Here is a 21,007-nt window from a genome sequence, read left to right as displayed (position 1 = left end):
GTTTAAAAAAATGTTTAAAGTGGCTTGCATATGTTGTGGAACGTAAAATGACTTTCTAGTGATTTGCATAAAGGAAAAGGTTGGGCTGGTGTGGAAATCTTATCCATTTCCTCCTCAGATGTATTTAGTGACTTGGCTTCCTCCGCCTTCTATGGTCGAGAATTCCATAGGTTTACCATCCACCTGAGTGAAGATATTTCTCCTTGTCTCAGTCCTAAACGGCCTGCCCCATATCCTGAGACAGTGATCCTTTGTTCTAGACACTCCCCCACCCCCAGCCAGAGGAAACAACAACATCTAGTCTGTCCAGCTCTGTCAGAATCTTTGTACATTTCAATGAGATCCCCTCTCATTCATCCAAATTCCAGTGGATACAGGCCTAGTCAACCCAATCTCTCCTCGTACCACAATTCTGCCATCCCAGTAATCAGAATCTGAGCCCTCGCTGCACTCCCTCTATAGCAAGTATATCCTTTCTTGGATCAGGAGATTAAAACTGCACACAATACAATTCTGTAGAAGTAACTCTCCTCCTGACTCCCTAGAGCCTGTCCACCATCTGCAAGACACATGTCTTGGGGTGGCACAGTGGTTAGCACCGCTTCACAGTGCGAGGGACCCATGTTCAGTTCGCGGCTTGGGTCACTGTCAGTGTGGAATTTACACGTTCTCCCCGTGTCTGCGTGGGTTTTCTCCGGGTGCTTCAGTGTCCTCCCACAGTCCAAAGATGTGTGGGTTAGGTGGGTTGGCCATGATGCTAAATTGCCCCTTAGTGCCAGGGGGACTAGCTAGAATAAATACATGGGGTTATGGGGATAGGGCCTGGATGGGATTGTGGTTGGTGCAGACTCTATGGGCAGAATGGCCTCCTGCACTGTAAGGATTCTATGTCAGGAGTGTATTGGGATAGTCTCCACTTGATGAGTGCATCTCTAATAAGTTCAATACCTGGCATCCCATTCCTGTACCATTGCTGCACAGTGGCAGCCGTATGTACCTCGATGTACTGCAGTAACTTACCAAGGCACCTTCGAAACCCATGAACTTTACCACTTAGAAGAAAAAGGGCAACAGTTGCATGGAACACCACTACCTGCGTGTTCCCTTCCAAACCACGTGCACTCCTTACTTGGAGCTATATTGCAGTTCCTTCACTGTTGTTGGGTCAAAATCCTGGAACTCCCTCCCGAACAGCACTCTGGGTGTACCTACACCAGAGGGACTGCAGCGGTTCATGAAGGTGGCTCACCACCACCGTCTCAAGGGCAATTAGGGCTTGGCAATAAAAATGCTGGCGGCACCCACGTCCTGAGAGAGAAAATACATGTTTTTAAAAAAAAATACAAATGCGACTTTGGCAATTGCATGATAATGTGAGCCAAGACGTGCTCACCATGATGATTGAAAACCATAACCTCTGACCGGGTAATAAGAATGTTACTGACGTGTCATGTCACCTTGTACTGTAATGGGAAGCCTCAAAGATTGATAAGAGTGCAAAAGATGTATGACTTCTTATTTGCTATTAGTGCCTGGTTGATTTTGGCTGTGCTACTAGAGATTTTAACAATTAGATAACTGGGTGTGGTGGAACTTATTCAAGTGGTTATTGCGTAATTGTTTAGGTGGAGATGTTTATGCCACTGTTGGCAGTAGTTTAGGAATGGGGAATAAGGATTACATTTCAAATAATTTCCTTCTGTTAACAAAGCAGTCTCTCTAATCAACACTCCCCAACCCCAGCTTTCTTTTGAAAGATGTACATCAGTGTATGCAAAACTTTGTATGAAGTAACCTTGGTCATAGGCTAAAGGGACGACCCTGAAGCAAACATTGATTTTTAACCCAATTCGCTGTTGACTGCAATAGTAGAGATTTCTCCCTGACTCTTTAAATTAGGGTGGCATGGTGGCACAGTGGATAGCACTGCTGCCTCACAACGCCAGAGACTCTGGTTCGATTCCCGGTTTGGGTCACTGTCTGTGCGGAGTCTGCACGTTCTCCCCATCTCTGCATGGGTTTCCTCCAGGTGCTCCGGTTTCCTCCCACCGTCCGAAAGACGTGCTGGTTAGGTGCATTGGCCATGCTAAATTCTCCCTCAGTGAACCCAAACAGGCGCTGGAGTGTGGCGACAGGGGAATTTTCACAGTAACTTCATTGCAGTGTTAATGTAAACCTACTTGTGACAATAATAAATAAACTTTAAATATTCAAGCCATTGTTGCAGTTGTGGCATCAGCTGTTCGGAATTAAGGATGTTGCAATGTTCTCAAAATAACCATTGGAATTAAAAATAGATTACAGTTCGGCTTCAGTCAACAAAGTACAGAAATTTAATAATTGACACCAAACTATTTTTAGTTTCCTATTGCAGGACGTGGAGGGTTGAAACATTTTCTAAAATCCTAATTTCTGCATTAACCACCAATAGCAATCAGTCTTCTCCAACATGCTGAATGAGGCAATTTTGACCGACCTGTCATAACTTGTGTGATAATGAAGTGTTCACAGATGGAAAAAAATCTTCGAATCGAGAATCTGATTTCAAACATGTAAAATAAACCTTGGTGTCTGTGCTCTAATACCATCTGAGAATGACAATCGAACTGTTCCTGCCTGTAATGTCAATTAACACCACCAAAATACTTGCTTGCAAGTGTGGCCTTGATTGTGCGAATTTTGACTTTTCTCAATGTCTACACCATAGAAAATTCAGCAATAAGCTGATTTCATATATACACCAATATATGAAGAGTTCAGTATTGCCTAATATCTGCTATACCACACCAGGTTCCACTGGTCTGTCATTCTCATTTTCGTTGACTTGTGCTGACTATTTGTTGCCAGTGCTTCAGATTTAAAATTCGTATTGTTATTAAATTGTTCCGTGGCCTCACTCCTCCCTAACACTGTAACTTACTCTAGACACCAACCCCCTCCACAACAGTGCAAACCCCGCCCCCCCCCCCCCCCCGTCCCAATAAGATATCTCCTTCCTGTTTAAGTATAAATATAGCCTTCTGTCGTCCTATCGTTAGCAGGAGCACCTACTTTCCACCCCCCTGTTCCTCTTCAAAACCCAACTCTTTAATCAAGCTGCAAGAACCACCAAATCCCTCCACTTTTTGGCTTGGTGCCTTTTTCCCCATGCCTCTATGAAATACTTTGGGACATTTATCTGTGTTAGATTTGCCATATAAATGAAGTTGCTGTTATTGCAGTCTGAATAAGTTAGTTATGTAAACTCTCCCCATTTAGTAAAAAGTTCCACAGCTGCAACTCAAACTTGTAAAGTCTGGTGGACTACCCTAAAGAAGTAGTACTTTCCCAAATAAATAACATAGGCTAATAGAAAACTTTATCCTACATGTAGAAATGTTAGTTATTGCTGTATGTTAAATCGATTTTCTAATCCTAAATGCAGCTTGACTATTCCTTGTGGATTGTACTGCCCATCGTACAATGTGTACAATGTTCTGTGTTACAAAATAAGCATTTCAAAACTATGAATAGACAATAACTTCATTTAAAGACTCCCTGGAGATGTAAAAACAAAGAAAAGCTACACATTATATGCTGACCGTGACTTCCTGATAGGCTGTGTCGATTTCTATATTTGCACTTTAGAAGGAACTTGCTAAACTCATTGTGTAATAATAGTCATAAATTATACTCTGTACGTAGCTGGATGCTTAAATACAGGGATGCATGATTTAAAAGTTAATTTTACAATAACATAGTCCCAACCAATGAACAAAGAACAAAGAAAATTACAGCACAGGAACAGGCCCTTCGGCCCGCCAAGCCTGCACCAACCATGCTGCCAGACTGAACTAAAACTCCCCACTCTTCCGGGGACCGTATCCCTCTATTCCCATTCTATTCATGTATTTTAACTGTACCAGCATTTCTGCCTCTAGAAATATTATAAAGAATAGATGGTTGATTCACCTCCTATAGTGTGCACGGTTTCTGCCACGTTTGTTTATGTAACTGCAGTCATTACACTTCACAATAATTGATTATCATCTCAGAGCTGTTTTATGTACAGTGTGTTCTATCTTTTTTAAGCTCATTATCTTTGCACAAGATACAAAAGTCTGAGGTCACGTACCAACCGACTCAAGAACAGCTTCGTCCCTGCTGCTGTCAAACTTTTGAATGGACTTACCTTGCATTAAGTTGATCTTTCTCTACACCCTAGCTATGACTGTAACACTACATTCTGCACTCTCTCCTTTCCTTCTCTATAAACGGTATGCTTTGTATAGCGCGCAAGAATCAATACTTTTCACTTTATGCTAATACATGTGACAATAAATCAAATCAATATAAAGTGGTAATTTTTGACATCTGATCCTGCTGGTATTTATTGTTACCCGTTCACCTGCTTTTAATTGATGCATTTAGTTACAGGTGATTTTGCTTCACTTGTCGAAGGAACCAGGTCATAGAACAAAAGAGGGTGACATTTGCAGCATATTACAGCGGTGCAGAGGGAGGACAATTCAGAGGGGTCGTGTAACATAGAAACATAGAAACCCTACAGTGCAGAAGGAGGCCATTCGGCCCATCGAGTCTGCACCGACCACAACCCCACCCAGGCCCTACCCCCACATATTTACCCGCTAATCCCTCTAACTACACATCTCAGGGACAATTTTTAACCTGGCCAATCAACCTAACCCGCACATCTTTGGACGGTGGGAGGAAACCGGAGTACCCGGAGGAAACACACGCAGACACGAGGAGAATGTGCAAACTCCACACAGACAGTGACCCGAGCCGGGAATCGAACCCAGGACCCTGGAGCTGTGAAGCAGCAGTGCTAACCACTGTGCTACCGTGCCGAATCACTCTGGGTGGAGCTTAGAAACAGGAAGGGTGCAGTCACTATGTTGGGGGTGTACTACAGGCTCCCCAACAGCCCAAGGGAAGCGAAGAACGGATATGTCAGGAGATACTGGATAGGTGCAGGAAAAATAGGGTTGTTGTAGTGGGAGACTTCAATTTCCCTGGTATAGACTGGAAATCGCTGAGAGCTGGGACTCTGAATGGGGAGGAATTTGTAAAATGCGTACAGGAGGATTCTTTGGAACAATATGTAGGTAGCCCAACTAGAGAGGGGGCTATACTGGACCTAGTACTGGGGAATGAGCCCGGTCAGGTCTTCAAAGTTTCGGTAGGGGAACATGTGGCAAATAGTGACCACAATTCTGTTAGCTTTAGCATAGTGATGGAAAAGGATGAGTGGTGTCCCAAGGGTAAGGTGTTGGATTGGGGGAAGGCTAACTTTAGTGGGATTAGGCAGAAAATGGCAGCTCTTGATTGGGAGAGGCTGTTTGAGGGTAAATCCACATCTGGCATGTGGGAGTCTTTTAAGGAACAGTTGTTAGGGCTGCAGGACAGGCATGTGCCTGTAAAAAAGAAGGATAGGAAGGGTAGGATTCGAGAACCGTGGATAACCAGGGAAATTGAGGGACTGGTCAAAAAGAAAAGAGAGGCGTATGGTAGGTCCAGGCAGCTAAAAACGGAGGTAGCTCTGGAGGAGTACAAAGAAAGTAGGAAAGAACTCAAACGGGGAATTAGAAGGGCAAAAAGGGGTCACGAAATGTCCTTGGCAGACAGGATTAAGGAGAATCCCAAGGCATTTTATTCATACGTTAGGAACAAAAGGGTTGTCAGGGAAAAAATCGGACCTCTCAGGGACAAAAGTGGGGACTTATGCTTGGAGCCCAAAGAAGTAGGGGAGATCCTAAATGAATACTTTGCGTCGGTATTCACAAAGGAGAGGGATGTGTTGACTGGGAGTGTCTCTGAGGGGAGTGTTGAACCGTTGGAGAAAATCTCCATTACAAGGGAGGAAGTGTTAGGTTTGTTAGAGAATATAAAGACCGACAAATCCCCAGGAACTGATGGAATCTATCCAAGGCTGCTCAGGGAGACGAGAGATGAAATCGCTGGGCCTCTGATGCAAATCTTTGTCTCGTCACTGGACGCAGGTGAGGTCCCAGAGGATTGGAGGATAGCTAATGTGGTCCCGTTATTTAAGAAGGGTAGGAAGGATAACCCGGGTAATTATAGGCCGGTGAGCTTGACGTCCGTGGTGGGGACGTTGTTGGAGAAGATTCTTAGAGATAGGATGTATGCGCATTTAGAAAGGAATAAACTCATTAACGAGAGTCAACATGGTTTTGTGAGAGGGAGGTCATGCCTCACTAACCTGGTGGAGTTTTTTGAAGAGTGACCAGAATGGTTGACGAGGGAAGGGCCGTGGATGTCGTCTATATGGACTTTAGTAAAGCGTTTGACAAAGTCCCTCATGGTAGGCTGGTGAAAAAGGTTGGATCTCATGGGATAAAGGGGGAGGTGGCTAGATGGGTGGAGAACTGGCTTGGTCACAGAAGACAGAGGGTGGTAGTGGAGGGGTCTTTTTCCGGCTGGAGGCCTGTGACTAGTGGTGTTCCGCAGGGCTCTGTATTGGGACCTCTGCTGTTTGTGATTTATATAAACGATCTGGAAGAAGGTGTAACTGGAGTGATCAGTAAGTTTGCAGACGACACAAAATTGGCAGGACTTGCAGATAGTGAGGAGCATTGTCAGAAGCTACAGAAGGATATAGATGGGCTGGAAATTTGGGCAAAGAAATGGCAGATGGAGTTCAATCCTGATAAATGCGAAGTGATGCATTTTGGTAGAAATAATGTAGGGAGGAGCTATACGATAAATGGCAGAACCATAAAGGGTGTAGATACGCAGAGGGACCTGGGTGTGCAAGTCCACAGATCCTTGAAGGTGATGTCACAGGTGGAGAAGGTGGTGAAGAAGGCATATGGCATGCTTGCCTTTATAGGACGGGGCATAGAGTATAAAAGTTGGGGTCTGATGTTGCAGATGTATAGAACGTTGGTTCGGCCGCATTTGGAATACTGCGTCCAGTTCTGGTCGCCACACTACCAGAAGGACGTGGAGGCTTTGGAGAGAGTGCAGAGGAGCTTTACCAGGATGTTGCCTGGTATGGTGGGGCTTAGTTATGAGGAGAGATTGGGTAAACTGGGGTTGTTCTCCCTGGAAAGACGGAGGATGAGGGGAGACTTAATAGAGGTGTATAAAATTATGAAAGGCATAGATAGGGTGAACAGTGGGAAGCTTTTCCCCAGGTCGGTGGTGACGTTCACGAGGGGTCATAGGTTCAAGGTGAAGGGGGGGAGGTTTAACACAGATATCAGAAGGACATATTTTACACAGAGGGTGGTGGGGGCCTGGAATGCGCTGCCAGGCAAGGTGGTGGAGGCGGACACACTGGGAATGTTTAAGACTTATCTAGACAGCCATATGAACGGAGTGGGAATGGAGGGATACAAAAGAATGGTCTAGTTTGGACCAGGGAGCGGCACGGGCTTGGAGGGCCGAAGGGCCTGTTCCTGTGCTGTATTGTTCTTTGTTCTTTGACATAAGATAACCATTAAACCTGAAAATAAAATATCAGTAAAGAGTAACTGTGCTGGTGCTGTTATTTCACAGTTACAGGAATATAGGCTGTTCATTAGAACATGGGTAACAATATATGAGGAGTTATTTGAAGCCTGTGAGAGAACGTGCTCTAACACTTGTATTGGGTTTGTGATGTTAGTGACAATTGTTCTCCTGTCAACTTCGTTGCCTTCTGCTTTCCTGTGACACTAAAACTGTATAATCTAAATTGTCGTGAATACAAAAAGAAAGTTTGCAATAACACACTGCAAGTGGTAATGTGATATTACTCTGTTATATTTCCACTATTATTAACACTCTTTAGACCTCTAAACGTAAATTCTTCCACTTATCCTATATTAAGACATTGGTGTAGTCTACCGAGTTTGAGGGAACCAAACTGAATAGTTCAGATTTTAGTTTGGATCCACAAATGAGGGACTTGGTTTGATTAAATCTCATTTATTTAACTTGGAAACTGGTTCCTTATAAACTTTTGAGAAAAATATTAATATTTTTAGAATATGTATCTTGTATTAATAGTTCAACTACAATATAAATTCTGGTATGCTTACTATACTAATGTTTCAATATTGAAATTTCTTTTAAAGATCACTCTTCATCTTCACCATCCTCTGGTTTGCACAGTCTTCTTCCCTATTTTAGCTATCCATAGATTATTTTGTTACAGTTCAGTCCATTATTTTTCAAAAGTTAATTGCACACTTGAGTGCAGGCGGCCATTTTCCTGCACTCCACTTCACTTCTCTCCAATGTCCTCCATTATTTTTCCATGGTTTGCCACATCAACTTGGCCTTTCCATGCCAACACTTATTCACGTTGAAGCTTAAACATTCATTATCTTGTCAACAATCTTATCCAAGCTAGGATAACCACAACCACATCCTTGTTTTGCAAGGATATAGATTTTAATTGACAAAGGCTTTTAACCCTTCCCATGTCATTCAGTTGTTGCAGAAGCTTATTTCTGATTTGTGTAGCGCAGTGATTCATACTAAACAGGTATACATCACACATTCAAAAACTCCACCAGCAGATCACCAGCCTGGCTGCAACTTGGAAGATGGCACAACAGAATCCGATTTGACAATTTTGCAAGCTACTGTTTGAATAAATTTAGCACAAAAAATACAATATAAACAAAGTTTGAAAAGGGGTAAAAGGAACTTTGAATATCCCTCTGGTGACTGTACATTCCCAAAGATCTCTGTTTTGCCTGTACTGTATTAACAATGAGTTAAATTTGAAAAAGCTTTGCCAGTTCCTGATAACTCCTTGATTCTTGAATTCTGGTATTTATGTTAGTTTAAAAGATGAAACCAGAGAATGCCTCTGCCTCTGAGTTCTGTTATTCGTACAATATTGTAGTCAAATACAACTGCCTATGTTCACGTCATTACACAAAACTAAACTCCCTTACTCTTGTGGCACAGTGGGTAGCGCCCCTGTCTCTGAGTCAGAAGCTCCTGGTTCAATTCCACCTGAGGACTTGATGGCCAAGGAGGGTGCATTCATAACATGGCCAAACAGATTGAGTGTCAACCTGCAAATCCTTCCAAACATGCCAATGGCAGGTGGTAAGAGTGCAAGAAACCCCTGGTCAGCCAGGCTTGATGTGGAATAGCGCCCAGCGACAGACAAGCGAGCTGGTCCGAGAATTACTAGCTGTGGAAACAGGTCTGCCTTAAAGCACCACGAGGTGCAGGAAGAGAATTGGGAATGGAAGCTTGCACTTCAGAATACAAGATTTACTTGAATAAACACAAGATTTAATTCTGTCTCTTACAGGTATCAATAGTATGATGAGACTGAAAGATGGGCAGACAAGATCCTTCCAGGCACCTGTAGACATTCACGCTTCACAAGATGGCCAAACTTATCTATTTGGGAGTGATGCAGCAACATCCGATGAGTCGTCTGACGAAGACAAGGACAGCATTGAACTGCGGCCCAGAGGTCGAGAGTGTCAGTGGCCCAGTGTCACTGAGGGCAAGTCCAACAATACAGTGTTTCTTGTTCGAGAGGTTGTTGACGGTGACAACCTTAATACTTTTGCCTTGCAGTATGGCTGTTCGGTAAGTGCAAGTCAGCCAGAACTTCTCAATCTGATTGCATGCAAGCAAGTTAATCTCCTTTTTATAGGTCACAGTAACAATGAAAGTGTTTTATTATTGGGTCAAATAACCTTAGCCATCTAACCCCTGGTCATTTACCTGTGTACATTGCAATTCTTTCTGTCCCTTTAAGCTCCTTCATTGCAACACCGCCGTTTCATTGATGTAACTGTCGGTCTCTCGGCAGCAGGAATCGTCCAAGTAATAAACCCTGCTCTAAGAAAATGGGTCTGGGTTCTGTGGGTCTCATCGGGGTAAGCAGAAGTCCTGTTTGCCACTTTGTGGAAAGTCCACCCCAAAATACCTCTTTCCTATTATTCTTCTCAGTTTACTTTAAACTTGGATATTATCCATTTAATAGGTCTCCCCAGGAGGTGTTCATTGACTTTGTTACAGCAGTGACTGCAAAGTGCTTAATTGGCTGCAAAACACTTTGGGCATCCTGAGGTAGTGTAAGGTGCTATATAAATGCAAGCTGTTTCATCCTATTAATACTTTTAAGCAAGTTTAGTTTATAATCTTCTCACAGACACAGATTGTACTATACAATCCGCCTTCAGTGCGGAAGGGAGTTCCTGCTGCGTGCTTTACCACCCCTGCTGCTACCGGTGCAAGAAGTGTGCTGATGTACTTGTGGAGTGATCAGGAAGCCCTGTCAGGATTTCTTTTATCCCTGCTGAGGTGACATTCTGTATTTCAGACATTTGCACTTAGTTTGCTGGCTGGGACCTGATGCTATTTGAAATGGCAATTACTGAGACTTAAATAGTGGCTTACTGAAAATATTCTTTTGTGATAGACTTGCAATTAATTAGCTCAGAAAGAATGAGGCTGCGGCTTGTGTATGTGATATAAGCCCCTGGAGGGGAATCCTTGTAGATTCTTCAACATTGTCTTAACTCATCAATTTGAAAAGGATAAGATCGCCAGTATTTTAATGAAAACCTAGATATTGTGCCTTGTATCTTTGTAGATTCTGCCAAAATGAGACTTGGACCCTGAAACTCTTAATTTCTGTTTACAGATAGAGTTTAGACAGCAGTGTTTCTTTTAAAATGTATTTATGCAGTCCCCACTGTGCACATGTGGTAATAGTCCCAGAACAAGGCCTACATCCTACCTTCCAGGGTTAGCGGGAACATTGCTTAGACACCCTTCAAGATGTGATTTTTTTTAATATAAAGACTCCCCATCATTAAAACATGGGTTCATTACTGGCTGTCAAAGATGAAGACTGCTGAAAGATTTAGTTTTGCTGAGTCTTATGGGTGAAGTTCCAAACTTTCTTGGTAACGCCCTCTTTATTTGGTAGCACCCTCTTCTGTGCATTTGAAATCTCTTTAGACTTGACTTTTCTGCTGTTTTCTCGACCAGACTCCCAACCTCTACTCTCTGAAAACCAGCCTATCCATCACTCTGCAGCCAGGGCACCCGAGTCCACCAGTGCTTCAGTTTAAAAAAAACACATTTGCATATTTAAATCCAATCTTCTAGTACAGTGGGAAATCCCTGATTCCTGAAATAGCACGACTAACGTATGAAGAGAGACTGGATCGACTGAGCTTGTACTCACTGGAATTTAGAAGAATGAGAGGGAATCTCATAGAAACATATAAAATCCTGATGAGACTGGACAGGCTAGATGCGGGAAGAATGTTCCCGATGTTGGGGAAGTGCAGAACTAGGGGTCACAGTCTAAGAATAAAGGGTGAGCCATTCAATACTGAGATGAGGAAGAACTCCTTCACTCGGAGAGTTGTGAACCTGTGGAATTTTCTACCACAGAAAGCCGTTGAGGTCAGTTGGTTAGATATGTTCAAGAGGGAGCTGGACGTGGCCCTTGCAGCTAAAGGGATCAAGGGGTATGGAGAGAAAGCAGGAGGGAGATACTGAAAGTGCATGACCAACCATGATGATATTGAATGGTGATGCAAGCTCGATGGGCCAAATGGCCTACTCCTGTATTTATTTTCTATGTTTCTATCCTGCCTGTGCTAGATGGGTCTTGTCCTGGTTAACTTTATTCTTCCACTTTATATTAAAGTTTCAAAGCAAAAACAAAATTCTCCTATTTTAAAGGCTTATGTGCCAAATAGGATTTATTTTTACATTTCTAAGCAAAGCTTCCAAACTGGAAAAACTACTGTCCTAAAAGCTTTCAAAGAATTACGAACCTTGTGTTGAGAAATTGCAGTTAGGTTTCCAAAAATACTCTAGTGGATTAACAGAAACTTTTGTTTGCTTGCAATTAGGTTGCAGACCTCAAAAGAGTGAACCACCTCATTAGAGAGCAGGACTTCTTTGCCTTAAAAACAATAAAAATTCCTGTGAAAAAGCACAGTTTATTGACAGAAGGACACAAAGAGGCAAAACGGCGACAGGCTGTCTCTAGAAACAACAGAACCTCTCCACTTGTGGACGGCTGTGCTGCGGCGGACCAAGGAGCAACCGAGAGTAAGTTAAGTGAATATTTTGAGGAAATTGACAAGGATATTGAGAAAATCATTCAGTCTACAGATCAATGTAAAGATCGCTTGGAAGAAGTGGTTTATTGTCAAACTCCCAACGGATTTAACCCGGACCCGTTATCTCCAAAGGATGTACATCATGGTGCCGACTGGGGTATTCGGTGGTGGAATGCTGTGGTAATCATGCTTTTAGTGGGTATTATTGTCCCAATATTCTATGTGGTGTACTTCAAAATTCAAGAGACTGATAATGCTGTGGACCCAACAGCTCCGCTAATGACTGGCACAACAGTAAGGACAAATGGCACTCTCTCAACCACAGTGCAATCCAGAATTGAAACACTTTCAAATGGGTGAACGCGATGGACTTAATTATACATTAACTTTTTTTTTCATCGGTGATAACTGTACACAGTTACTGGCTGGAACATTTGAAGTCATTGGTTTTGGATCAGTACAGGTGGCATGCCTGTACCAGTGCAGGGATGTGTATTCCATTGTTAGACCTTTACTGTGACACTGGAGCTGTTTGTACAGGTCCAGTGTAAGTCCTAAACTGAAGTTTGTATCTCCGTATCATTTCCTAATAGCAATTCTTTGCGGTACCCCTACAGGGCATTTATTTGCTCATGGTAGTTTTGTAAAATCCTACTGGTAGAGTTTGTGACCAGATTGTCATGAGTAGCCAAGCAATTTCTTTTTTTGTTTCCCTGAAGATTTGATGACTTTTGCTGAATTCAACACTTGTAAACCATGGACTAATCAAAACAAAGTGCAATTGATAGTGACAGCTGTGCCTCTGCTAGTACTCTGGAGAATTATTATGGAAGTATTTAATGGATGAGCACAGAATTAAGTTAATGTCACACATTTTAGACTTTGGATCCCAGTGCCAAATAATAGCAGCTCTCTAGTTTTGTACCTACAATTTTCAATGTTTAAATCTTGAAATATTTTTAGTGACATGAGCTGGATTTACAGTAGTTCTAGATTGAGTACGTTGTGTTTGAAAATTGATGCTAGCTGACTAGTATGTAACTATTCCGCTTCCATGTGCCAGTCACGTCCAGAAAGGTTGTTCGCAACGTTCATGACTTAATGTTCAGTTGGCATCACGTGAAGCCTTCATTTTGTCATACTGGCTATTGATTTTTGATTCGGGTTCGTTCTGTTTGGAGAGATGATGCATGTTTTCTGTTTTCCATTGATTGATAACTTTAAATCTGGATCGTGTGAGTATGAACTGCAGAGATCCAAGCAGAAATGATTTGTCATGTGCTGTTGCGAAAGAAGCAAACTATTAATCTAATTTTTAAGTATTCCCAAAATAAAAGGCTGCATGCAAAAATTGATGCCTAAGATAATTGGCAGTAAGAATTGGAGCATGAAGAAAGAAAATTGGCATTTGGAAAAATTCTCATACATAACTTCATAACACTGCATCTTTGTTTTGTAAGTAGATGAATAGTCTTCCTACTATGTTTTCTTCCTTCTACATCTGCACATTATACATTTAAAAATATTGCTTTTGCATTAAACCTATGTGATTCAGACAGTATTTTTTTACCTTCGAGTTATTGAAGCAGCCAAACATACGTTACATTCTATGACGTTTTGCCAGTTTAAACCTCTTGCTGCTATCTTCTGCTGACACAGAAGCTTTCAGAATGGTACAACGCTTTCCGTGGAAGTTACTTGTGTGTATTAAATCACTAGGAGTGTATTTATTTTTGTGCTAAACTTCTGATCTTTGCTGTGTCCATTTTGGTCACAGAATTGGGAGATGTTAATTAAGCAAAGAAATGATAATAGTCCAAATGAACGCAGGCTGACATCACTTGGCCTGCAGTGTTTTCAGATCTATTTATCTGTAACCATAAAATGAGTTTGACAACCAGCATGCATGTGATTTTTTTAAGCCTGTTCATACAGAGAGGCGATGAATCCCCGGTGACTATCGTTCAGAGGTTTGCAATTAAATAGCCTTTGCACTGAACATGATTTTTTTTAAAGCAGTTCTTTGGAATAAGATATTTTGCCAAAGGACCCACTTAGCAGGCCAGGTGACAACAGATCAATTGCCCTGCTGTCAATAGGAGGAGAACTGCCAGTGATCATAACGGAAGTTACGAACTAATCTGAAATGGTCACCATAAAATATAAATAGATTAATCAAATTCTTCCTAGAAATTACCAAGCATATGGGCAAAGAGAATGCAGAAGGGGCTGTACGTTTTAGCCTTAGGATTTTTTTAATAGAGTGCCACATTAGAGCCCTGTTACAAAGTTTAAGATCTGTGATCAAGGATAAAGTTGCGGCATACTTAGAGGTAGCTGCAGATTAGAAAGCAGCGAGTAAGAGTAATTGGATTGGCAGCGTGCCTCAGTGATTTGTCTTGGGACCCCCTCCATGTACACAAGTTTTGACCGTGGGTATTTCAAAATTTGCCAATAATTGTGAATCCCTGAGGGTAAAAAGCTGCAAAAGAAAAATGCACAATGCTGCAAGAGGGCATAAAGGAAAAGTAATGATGCTTTTCAAAACCTTAGGGTATCCCGAAGTGCTTTGAAACCAATGCTTTAGGAATGCGATCACTGTTGTAGTGTAAGAAGCAGCTTAAGGAAGCATTTGGAAAATTAAGTTCATGATGATTAAATATGGAGTTGGGGGGCAGGGGGGGAACAAAATTGAAAACTTACCTTCAGTGAGCTCAGGTTAACAAATCCTTTAAATGCAGGATTGGTGCACACTTAGAAACACTAAAAAGCAAGACATTTAAAATGAGTCAGAGATTCTGGCTTCTGTGAACGGGTGCGCTGAATACAAATCCAAGGGTATAGTGATGAATCTGTACAAGCCTTAGTTAGGTCGCAGTTTGAATGTGCCATTTTGGGCACCCGATTATAGAAAAGATTATGGAGCCGTGGAAAGATTGCAATGAAGATTCACTTGGTAGTTTCATCGGAAAAGCTAAGAGAAAGCCGACAGGAGATATTAAAGAAGTGTTCAGATTTATTAACAGATCCAAGGGGGTAAATATTAAAATATTCATTTTCAACGGTTGGCGAATCAGCAACAATGGGGACATAAATTTGGAATTGGTATGAGAGAAATAAGGAAGATTAAAGGACTTTTTTTTACATGCAATGGATTGTTGGACAGAAATGCATTACCAATTAAAGTTAAACTGACATTTAAAAGGGAGGCACTTGAAGGGAAATATTAAAGGATATGCAACAGGGATGCAAGATCAGACTGTATAACTTTGGCATTGAACTGACCCAGGCATGATGGGCTAAATGACCTCGTGCTGAAATTTAGGTGGCTTTTATCTAATTCATTCAATTTTAATTGGAGGAAAAAATTAGGCTCGGATTATCAAGGAAGAGGTTTTCGACAACAAACATTTATTGTTGACATTACATTGTTAAATCAGTTCCCAAATAACCTTACAGGTAAAGTGTACCTTTGTTTGAAAAAAAATAAAATGTTAATATGTCTTCCTGGGTGCTGAGCACTTGATTTGTGTTGATTTTTAATACTTTTCTTCCTAGCTTTTGGAATAATTGTTGATTGGGAGCACGTATTTCACCCCCCATCCTCTCAACTCCCTCTTAAAGCACTCTCTCCCATCCAAAGTGAGATTGGTTCATTTAGCACTTATCAAGGATCAGGCAGGGACCTTCCTACTTGTTGTGATTCAGCTATAATGTGAAAATAGATATTTATACGATGCCGTGATCAAAACATCAAGTGCTTGGACAGTTAATTAATTTTCTGTACTGCATTATTTTGTTTCTGGCCAAAGGATAATCGACTCATCTTGAATTTGATTTGGAAAATTTCACGTGAGGTGATGTATTTACCACTTCAGCCACAGCAGGAGCCGCTATCCTTATACTGGCAGAAAGAGAAAGTCAGATCTTTGTACATCTGCATCTCCCCAGTGAGAACAGGATCTGTGTCTAGCTGCAGGTCCCTGCAACTCTGATCCATAACCCTCCCAGTGGTGCAAAGAACCCTGGCTTTTCTGTCTCTTATTTGACCTCCATGCTGCACAATTGGGCTTCATTTCTGGAGAGGTGGAGAACTGAGCAGCCTGACTGGCACAGCAGCTCTACAAAGGCAGCGTTCCTGAAGGGAAAGTCAGTCAAAGCTTGCATCTATATGGCCAAATGGGTAAATCAACACACTCCCAGCATATGCCACAATTGCACCCAGGAGCACTGCGTCATACAAGTGAATATTAATTTGACAATGAAAGCAAAATGCTGGATTGACTCAGCAGGTCTGGCAGCACCTGTGTGAGAGAGAAGCAGAGTTAACATTTTGAGTCCGTATGACTCAGCTAAAAAAGCCACATAGTTTGCCTGCCAAAATGCTTTGCCTTAAAGCATTCAAGTTGTTGCTAATCTCACACTGAAAGAATAGTCATAGGATATCTCCTGGAAGAAAAGGCTATCCTCTGTCGTGATGTGTCATTCCTCTTGGTAGACGTGTTAGCCTCATTTTCCAATCGGGTGCAGTGCCCACTCAAACTGGGGCAAACTATTTCATGCCCATCTTGAATAATGAAAACTAAACATAATTACCAGGACAGGCTCATTTTAAAATAATGTGTGTGTGCTCCAGGTGTTTGAGATGCCTGACTGAGACATCATTTAATATGGATGATGTTGCTGCAGGATGTAAAAGGACAGCAGCATCTTAAAAAGCCAAACATTACTCGCTAGGTTTTTTTTTTGTGCTGCCTCCAATAAATTACTATGACAATGCTCCTCTCCTGGCTTCTTTTCCACTGAGTCTTGGCAGAACTCTTTGGAGCCCAATGCTTCCCCATTTCAAAAAGGGACTCCCTAGGCTGTGTAACCTATTTTGGCAACACTTGCATAGCAGATCTGTAAGGTAGGGGTGAATGGGTCTCCCCTAACAGTGAAAAAGAAAAGCTCTAGCCAATGAATACATTTACATGTCCATGACGCTTTTGCACTTTGAACAGTATAAATATATGTTCCATTATACATGTTAGTTCCAGAACACAACTTACAGGGAAAAGTCAAGCAACATTTGGAAGCTGAAAGTGAATGAAACCCAAAGGATATGATATGTATTTTTTCAATTTTGCTTAGTTGAAGCTTTTGAGACTTCTCCTGCCCAGCAGAAACAGTATGAATCCCATCTGTATCTTTGATGGGGCTCATGGAATATCAATGTGTAAATCGAGATTCTACAATGTACACAGGATGCCAATTGCCATTCTTAAGGCCAGTACCGTGTGGAGTGCATGTCCTGCCTTGTCTGCTGTTTCAGATGGCAGTCCAATTAAAGAAGGTGACGCTTCATTTATTTGTGCAATATGGAGAGGAGCAGAACTGCTCTTCGAGACCCCCACAGAACAACCCTCCGCCACCCTCCACTGCCCCCTCCCACCCTTCCTATGGACCAATTTCCCTTAGTCCATTGTTGTGACAGTACAGAGCCTTTGAACTGCCTTAGGTGCACATTTTCTGCTTGTAGCTGAGCGGTCGCTGTGCTAACGAGTCCTAGCCCTCATCCACCACTTTCCCCAAGCACTCCGGAAATCTACCTGATATTTTTATTGGACTGTTGCTGGTGAGGCAAAGCCATTGACTGGGTGTGGTGTTACCAGCTGCACTCTAACAGCACCGCAATGCATCGTTCAAAATACTTGGCAGAGAATTGCCCTGTACCAATTAACACGCCTCAGGTTAGTTATGCACTGGGAAAAGTGGCATCCTCTATTGTTGTGGGATTACCACTGTCATGAGGTCAGACTCAGCAACCTATCATCTCTGCTCCACTTTTTCCATGTTAACACACAACATTTTGGGGTGGCACAGTGGTTAGTGCTACTGCCTCACAGGGCCAGGGACCCAGATTCAATTCTGGCCTTGCGTCACTGTGGAGTTTTCACATTCTCCCCGTGTCTGCGTGGGTTTCCTCCGGGTGCCCCGGTTTCCTCCCACAGTCCAAAGGTGTGTGGGTTAGCTTGATTGGCCATGCTAAATTGGCCGTAGTGTCAGGGGGGATTAGCAGGATAAATATGAGGGGTTGCGGGAATAGGGCCTGGGTGGGATTATGCTCGGTGCAGACTCGATGGGCCGAATGGCCTCCTTCTGCACTGTATGGATTCTATGATATTACAGACACTTTTAAGTTTGGAATTGAAATGTTTTAAACACAAAACAGGTCGTGCCTTTGGAAATTCCCCACGTTTCATGCCTGATTGGTATTGTACGTTTGCAATGTCTCTTGAGATTATTTGGCCATTTCTTTTATAGTTTAAAAAGTGAAATTCCTGTGCTGTAAATGGTAGAATGTTTGGCGTGAGGCTGTGTTTTACACGATAATTAGTAAAGAGAGGAATTTCACCCTGAGAGTTTTATGGTGTGTGTTTTTTGCAACACACTCCCTAAGAGGCTTGTTTTAAGAACACTATTACCCGCCAGGATGTTTTTATTTTACCAGCATGTTCTAAGATACTTTTTTAAATGGTACTGTTCGGCAATGCAGTGCTACCTTTGATGAAAATGGCCCCAGAACGTTACAACTTTAATGAGTGAAAGTGGCAGACGGTTGTGAAGCCATTTGTCTGGATGATTCCAGCTCCATCTGGTGGTGAGTTTTGACGCAAGACCAGTTAATATGGTTCTGTGGACAGTGATGACTGGCATGTAATATGCAAACTAATAATGGTTTGAAGTATTGACCATGGACTCTTAATGAGATTTTTAGTGAACTAAGTAGTTTTTTTTAGGAACATTGTGATTAACAAATGAAAACAGAGCAAGTGTAGTCTTTACCTTTGTAGACCTGTGATGGCTCAAATGGTATTGATTAATCATAGAATCCCTACCACGCAGAATCACGCCATTCGGCCCATCGAGCCTGCACCAACAACAATCCCACCCAGACCCTCCCTGTAACCTCACACATTTACCCTGCTAATCCCACCTAACCTGCGCATCTTTGGCGTGTGGGAGGAAACCAGAGCACCCGGAGGAAACCCACACAGATACGAGGAGAATGTGCAAAGTCCACACAGACAGTGACCCGATGCCAGAATTGAACCCGGGTCCCTGGCACTGTTAGTGCTAGCCCCCTGTGCTGCCCCAATCAACTGCTTGTCAATTATTTCACAACACATAGAATCCTACAGTGCAGAAGAAGGCCACACACTGACCACAATCCTACTTGGTTCCCCTGACACTAAGGGACAATTTAGCATGGCTAATCCATCATACCCGCACATCTTTGGACTGTGGGAGGAAACCGGTGCACCCGGAAGAAACCTACACAGACACGGGGAGAATGTGCAAACTTCACACACTGACTTGAGGCCAGAATTGAACCCGGGTCCCTGGCACTGTGAGACAGCAGTGCTAACCACTCTGCCACTGTGCTACCCCAAATGCAGAATTGAAGGGAAGAAAAACAGGAAATGGAGAGCTTTAGTGTTTTTTTTTGTTGTGTTTATGTTTTAAATTATTTGCATGTTTGAAATGGTTTAAGGAAGCCTTTCAGCCCATTTCATCCAGAACTGATCCACATTTTGCCCTGCTCCATCACAGCATCCACCTTATCTATTAAATAATTCAAAGATTTTTATCTTCATGTCCATTCCTCATGTTAATCACTTTGTGCGGGGAAGACTCTGAAATCTGGCCTAAACTTGTCTTTCCTCATTTTTTTAAATCCTATTTTCCTGATGTATTTATCCAGCTTCCCTTTAAATACATCAATGCTATCCACCTCAGTCACTCCCATGTGGTAATGAATGCCACGTATTTAATGCTGCTTTTACTGATGAGGCTTCTCCTGAATTGAGCGGCACGGTGGCACAGTGGTTAGCACTGCTGCCTCACAGCACCAGAGAACCAGCTTCTATTCTGCCCTTGGGTGTCTGTGTGGAGTTTACATGTTCTCCCTGTGTCTGCGTGGGGTTCTTCCAAGTGCTCCAGTTTCCTCCCACAGTCCAAAGATATGGAGTTCAGATTGGTCATGCTAAATTTCCCCTTAATGTCCCAATATGTGTAGGGGGTTTAGTGGGGTAAATACATGGAGTTACGGGGATAGGACCTGGGTAAGGTGCTCTGTCAGAAGTTGGTGCAGACTCAATGGCCTCCTTCTGCACTGTGAAATTCCATGATTCTATGAATTCCTTATTGGATCTATCTTCTTATTTATGACTCTAGTTTTGAAATCCCTTCTCAAGTGGAAATCTCTCTTTACGCCAAGAAACCCCTTCACCATTTTGAAGATGTTTCTCTCAGTTTGTCCTTTCCAAGAGAAAAGAGCCCCAACTCAAATAGTTGTTTTTAAATGAGATGTTGCTCGAAAGTCATTTACTTTGGGATCTGTTTCTTAGGCCTTTGTGGGAGAAGCCAGTTCAGAGAGTTCTGTTAGCAGTTTCTTCGATGGAAGAGATCCAGATAGCTGTGGAGAATTTGCATCACTGTGAACTATTGTGGGGAGGAGCTAGACTAAGATCTGCCTCCCAGGGGCAGACCACTCAGCCCATTGAGCCTGCTGTGCCTTCAATACGATCATGGCTGATCTCGGGCTTCAACTCCATTTTCACGCCCTTGTCCCATATCCTTGAGACCAAAAATCAGTCTATCCCAAAAATTTCAAAGATTCACAAGCCTTTAACTGAAAAAATTTCTTCTCATCTCAGTCCTAAATTATCAGCCCCTTATCCTGTGACTGTGCCCTCACGGTTTAGATTCCTTGACCCAGGAAGACAATCTCCCAAAATCTACCCTATCAAGCTCCTTTAGAATTTTGTAGTTTTCAATGAGATTGCCTCAAATTCTTCTAAACTCCAGAGAATACAAGTCCAATTTACTCAGCCTCCCATTGTATGACAATCCCCTCATCCCAGCAACCAATCTAGTGAACCTTCACT

General features: G+C 42.4%; 1 protein-coding gene across 2 annotated transcripts in view; it reads left to right on the top strand.

The window, feature by feature from the left end:
- lysmd4 (LysM, putative peptidoglycan-binding, domain containing 4) overlaps positions 1–21,007 on the top strand; it is a 47,814-nt gene that overhangs the window by 22,429 nt on the left and 4,378 nt on the right. Inside the window, exons 2-3 of one of the 2 annotated variants that reach the window (XM_078241506.1) lie at positions 9,284–9,570; positions 11,862–12,063. In XM_078241506.1, coding sequence (XP_078097632.1) covers positions 9,295–9,570; positions 11,862–12,063 — 478 coding nt within the window. In that variant the 5' untranslated portion in view covers positions 9,284–9,294. Of the gene's footprint in view, positions 1–9,283; positions 9,571–11,861; positions 15,579–21,007 lie in introns of those variants that run through there. The other variant, XM_078241505.1, reaches the window with a different exon arrangement.

Source organism: Mustelus asterias, chromosome 24 (genome assembly GCF_964213995.1).
Source record: "Mustelus asterias chromosome 24, sMusAst1.hap1.1, whole genome shotgun sequence".
Classification (NCBI taxonomy): domain Eukaryota; kingdom Metazoa; phylum Chordata; class Chondrichthyes; order Carcharhiniformes; family Triakidae; genus Mustelus; species Mustelus asterias.
This window is presented reverse-complemented; position numbering and strand designations above follow the sequence as displayed.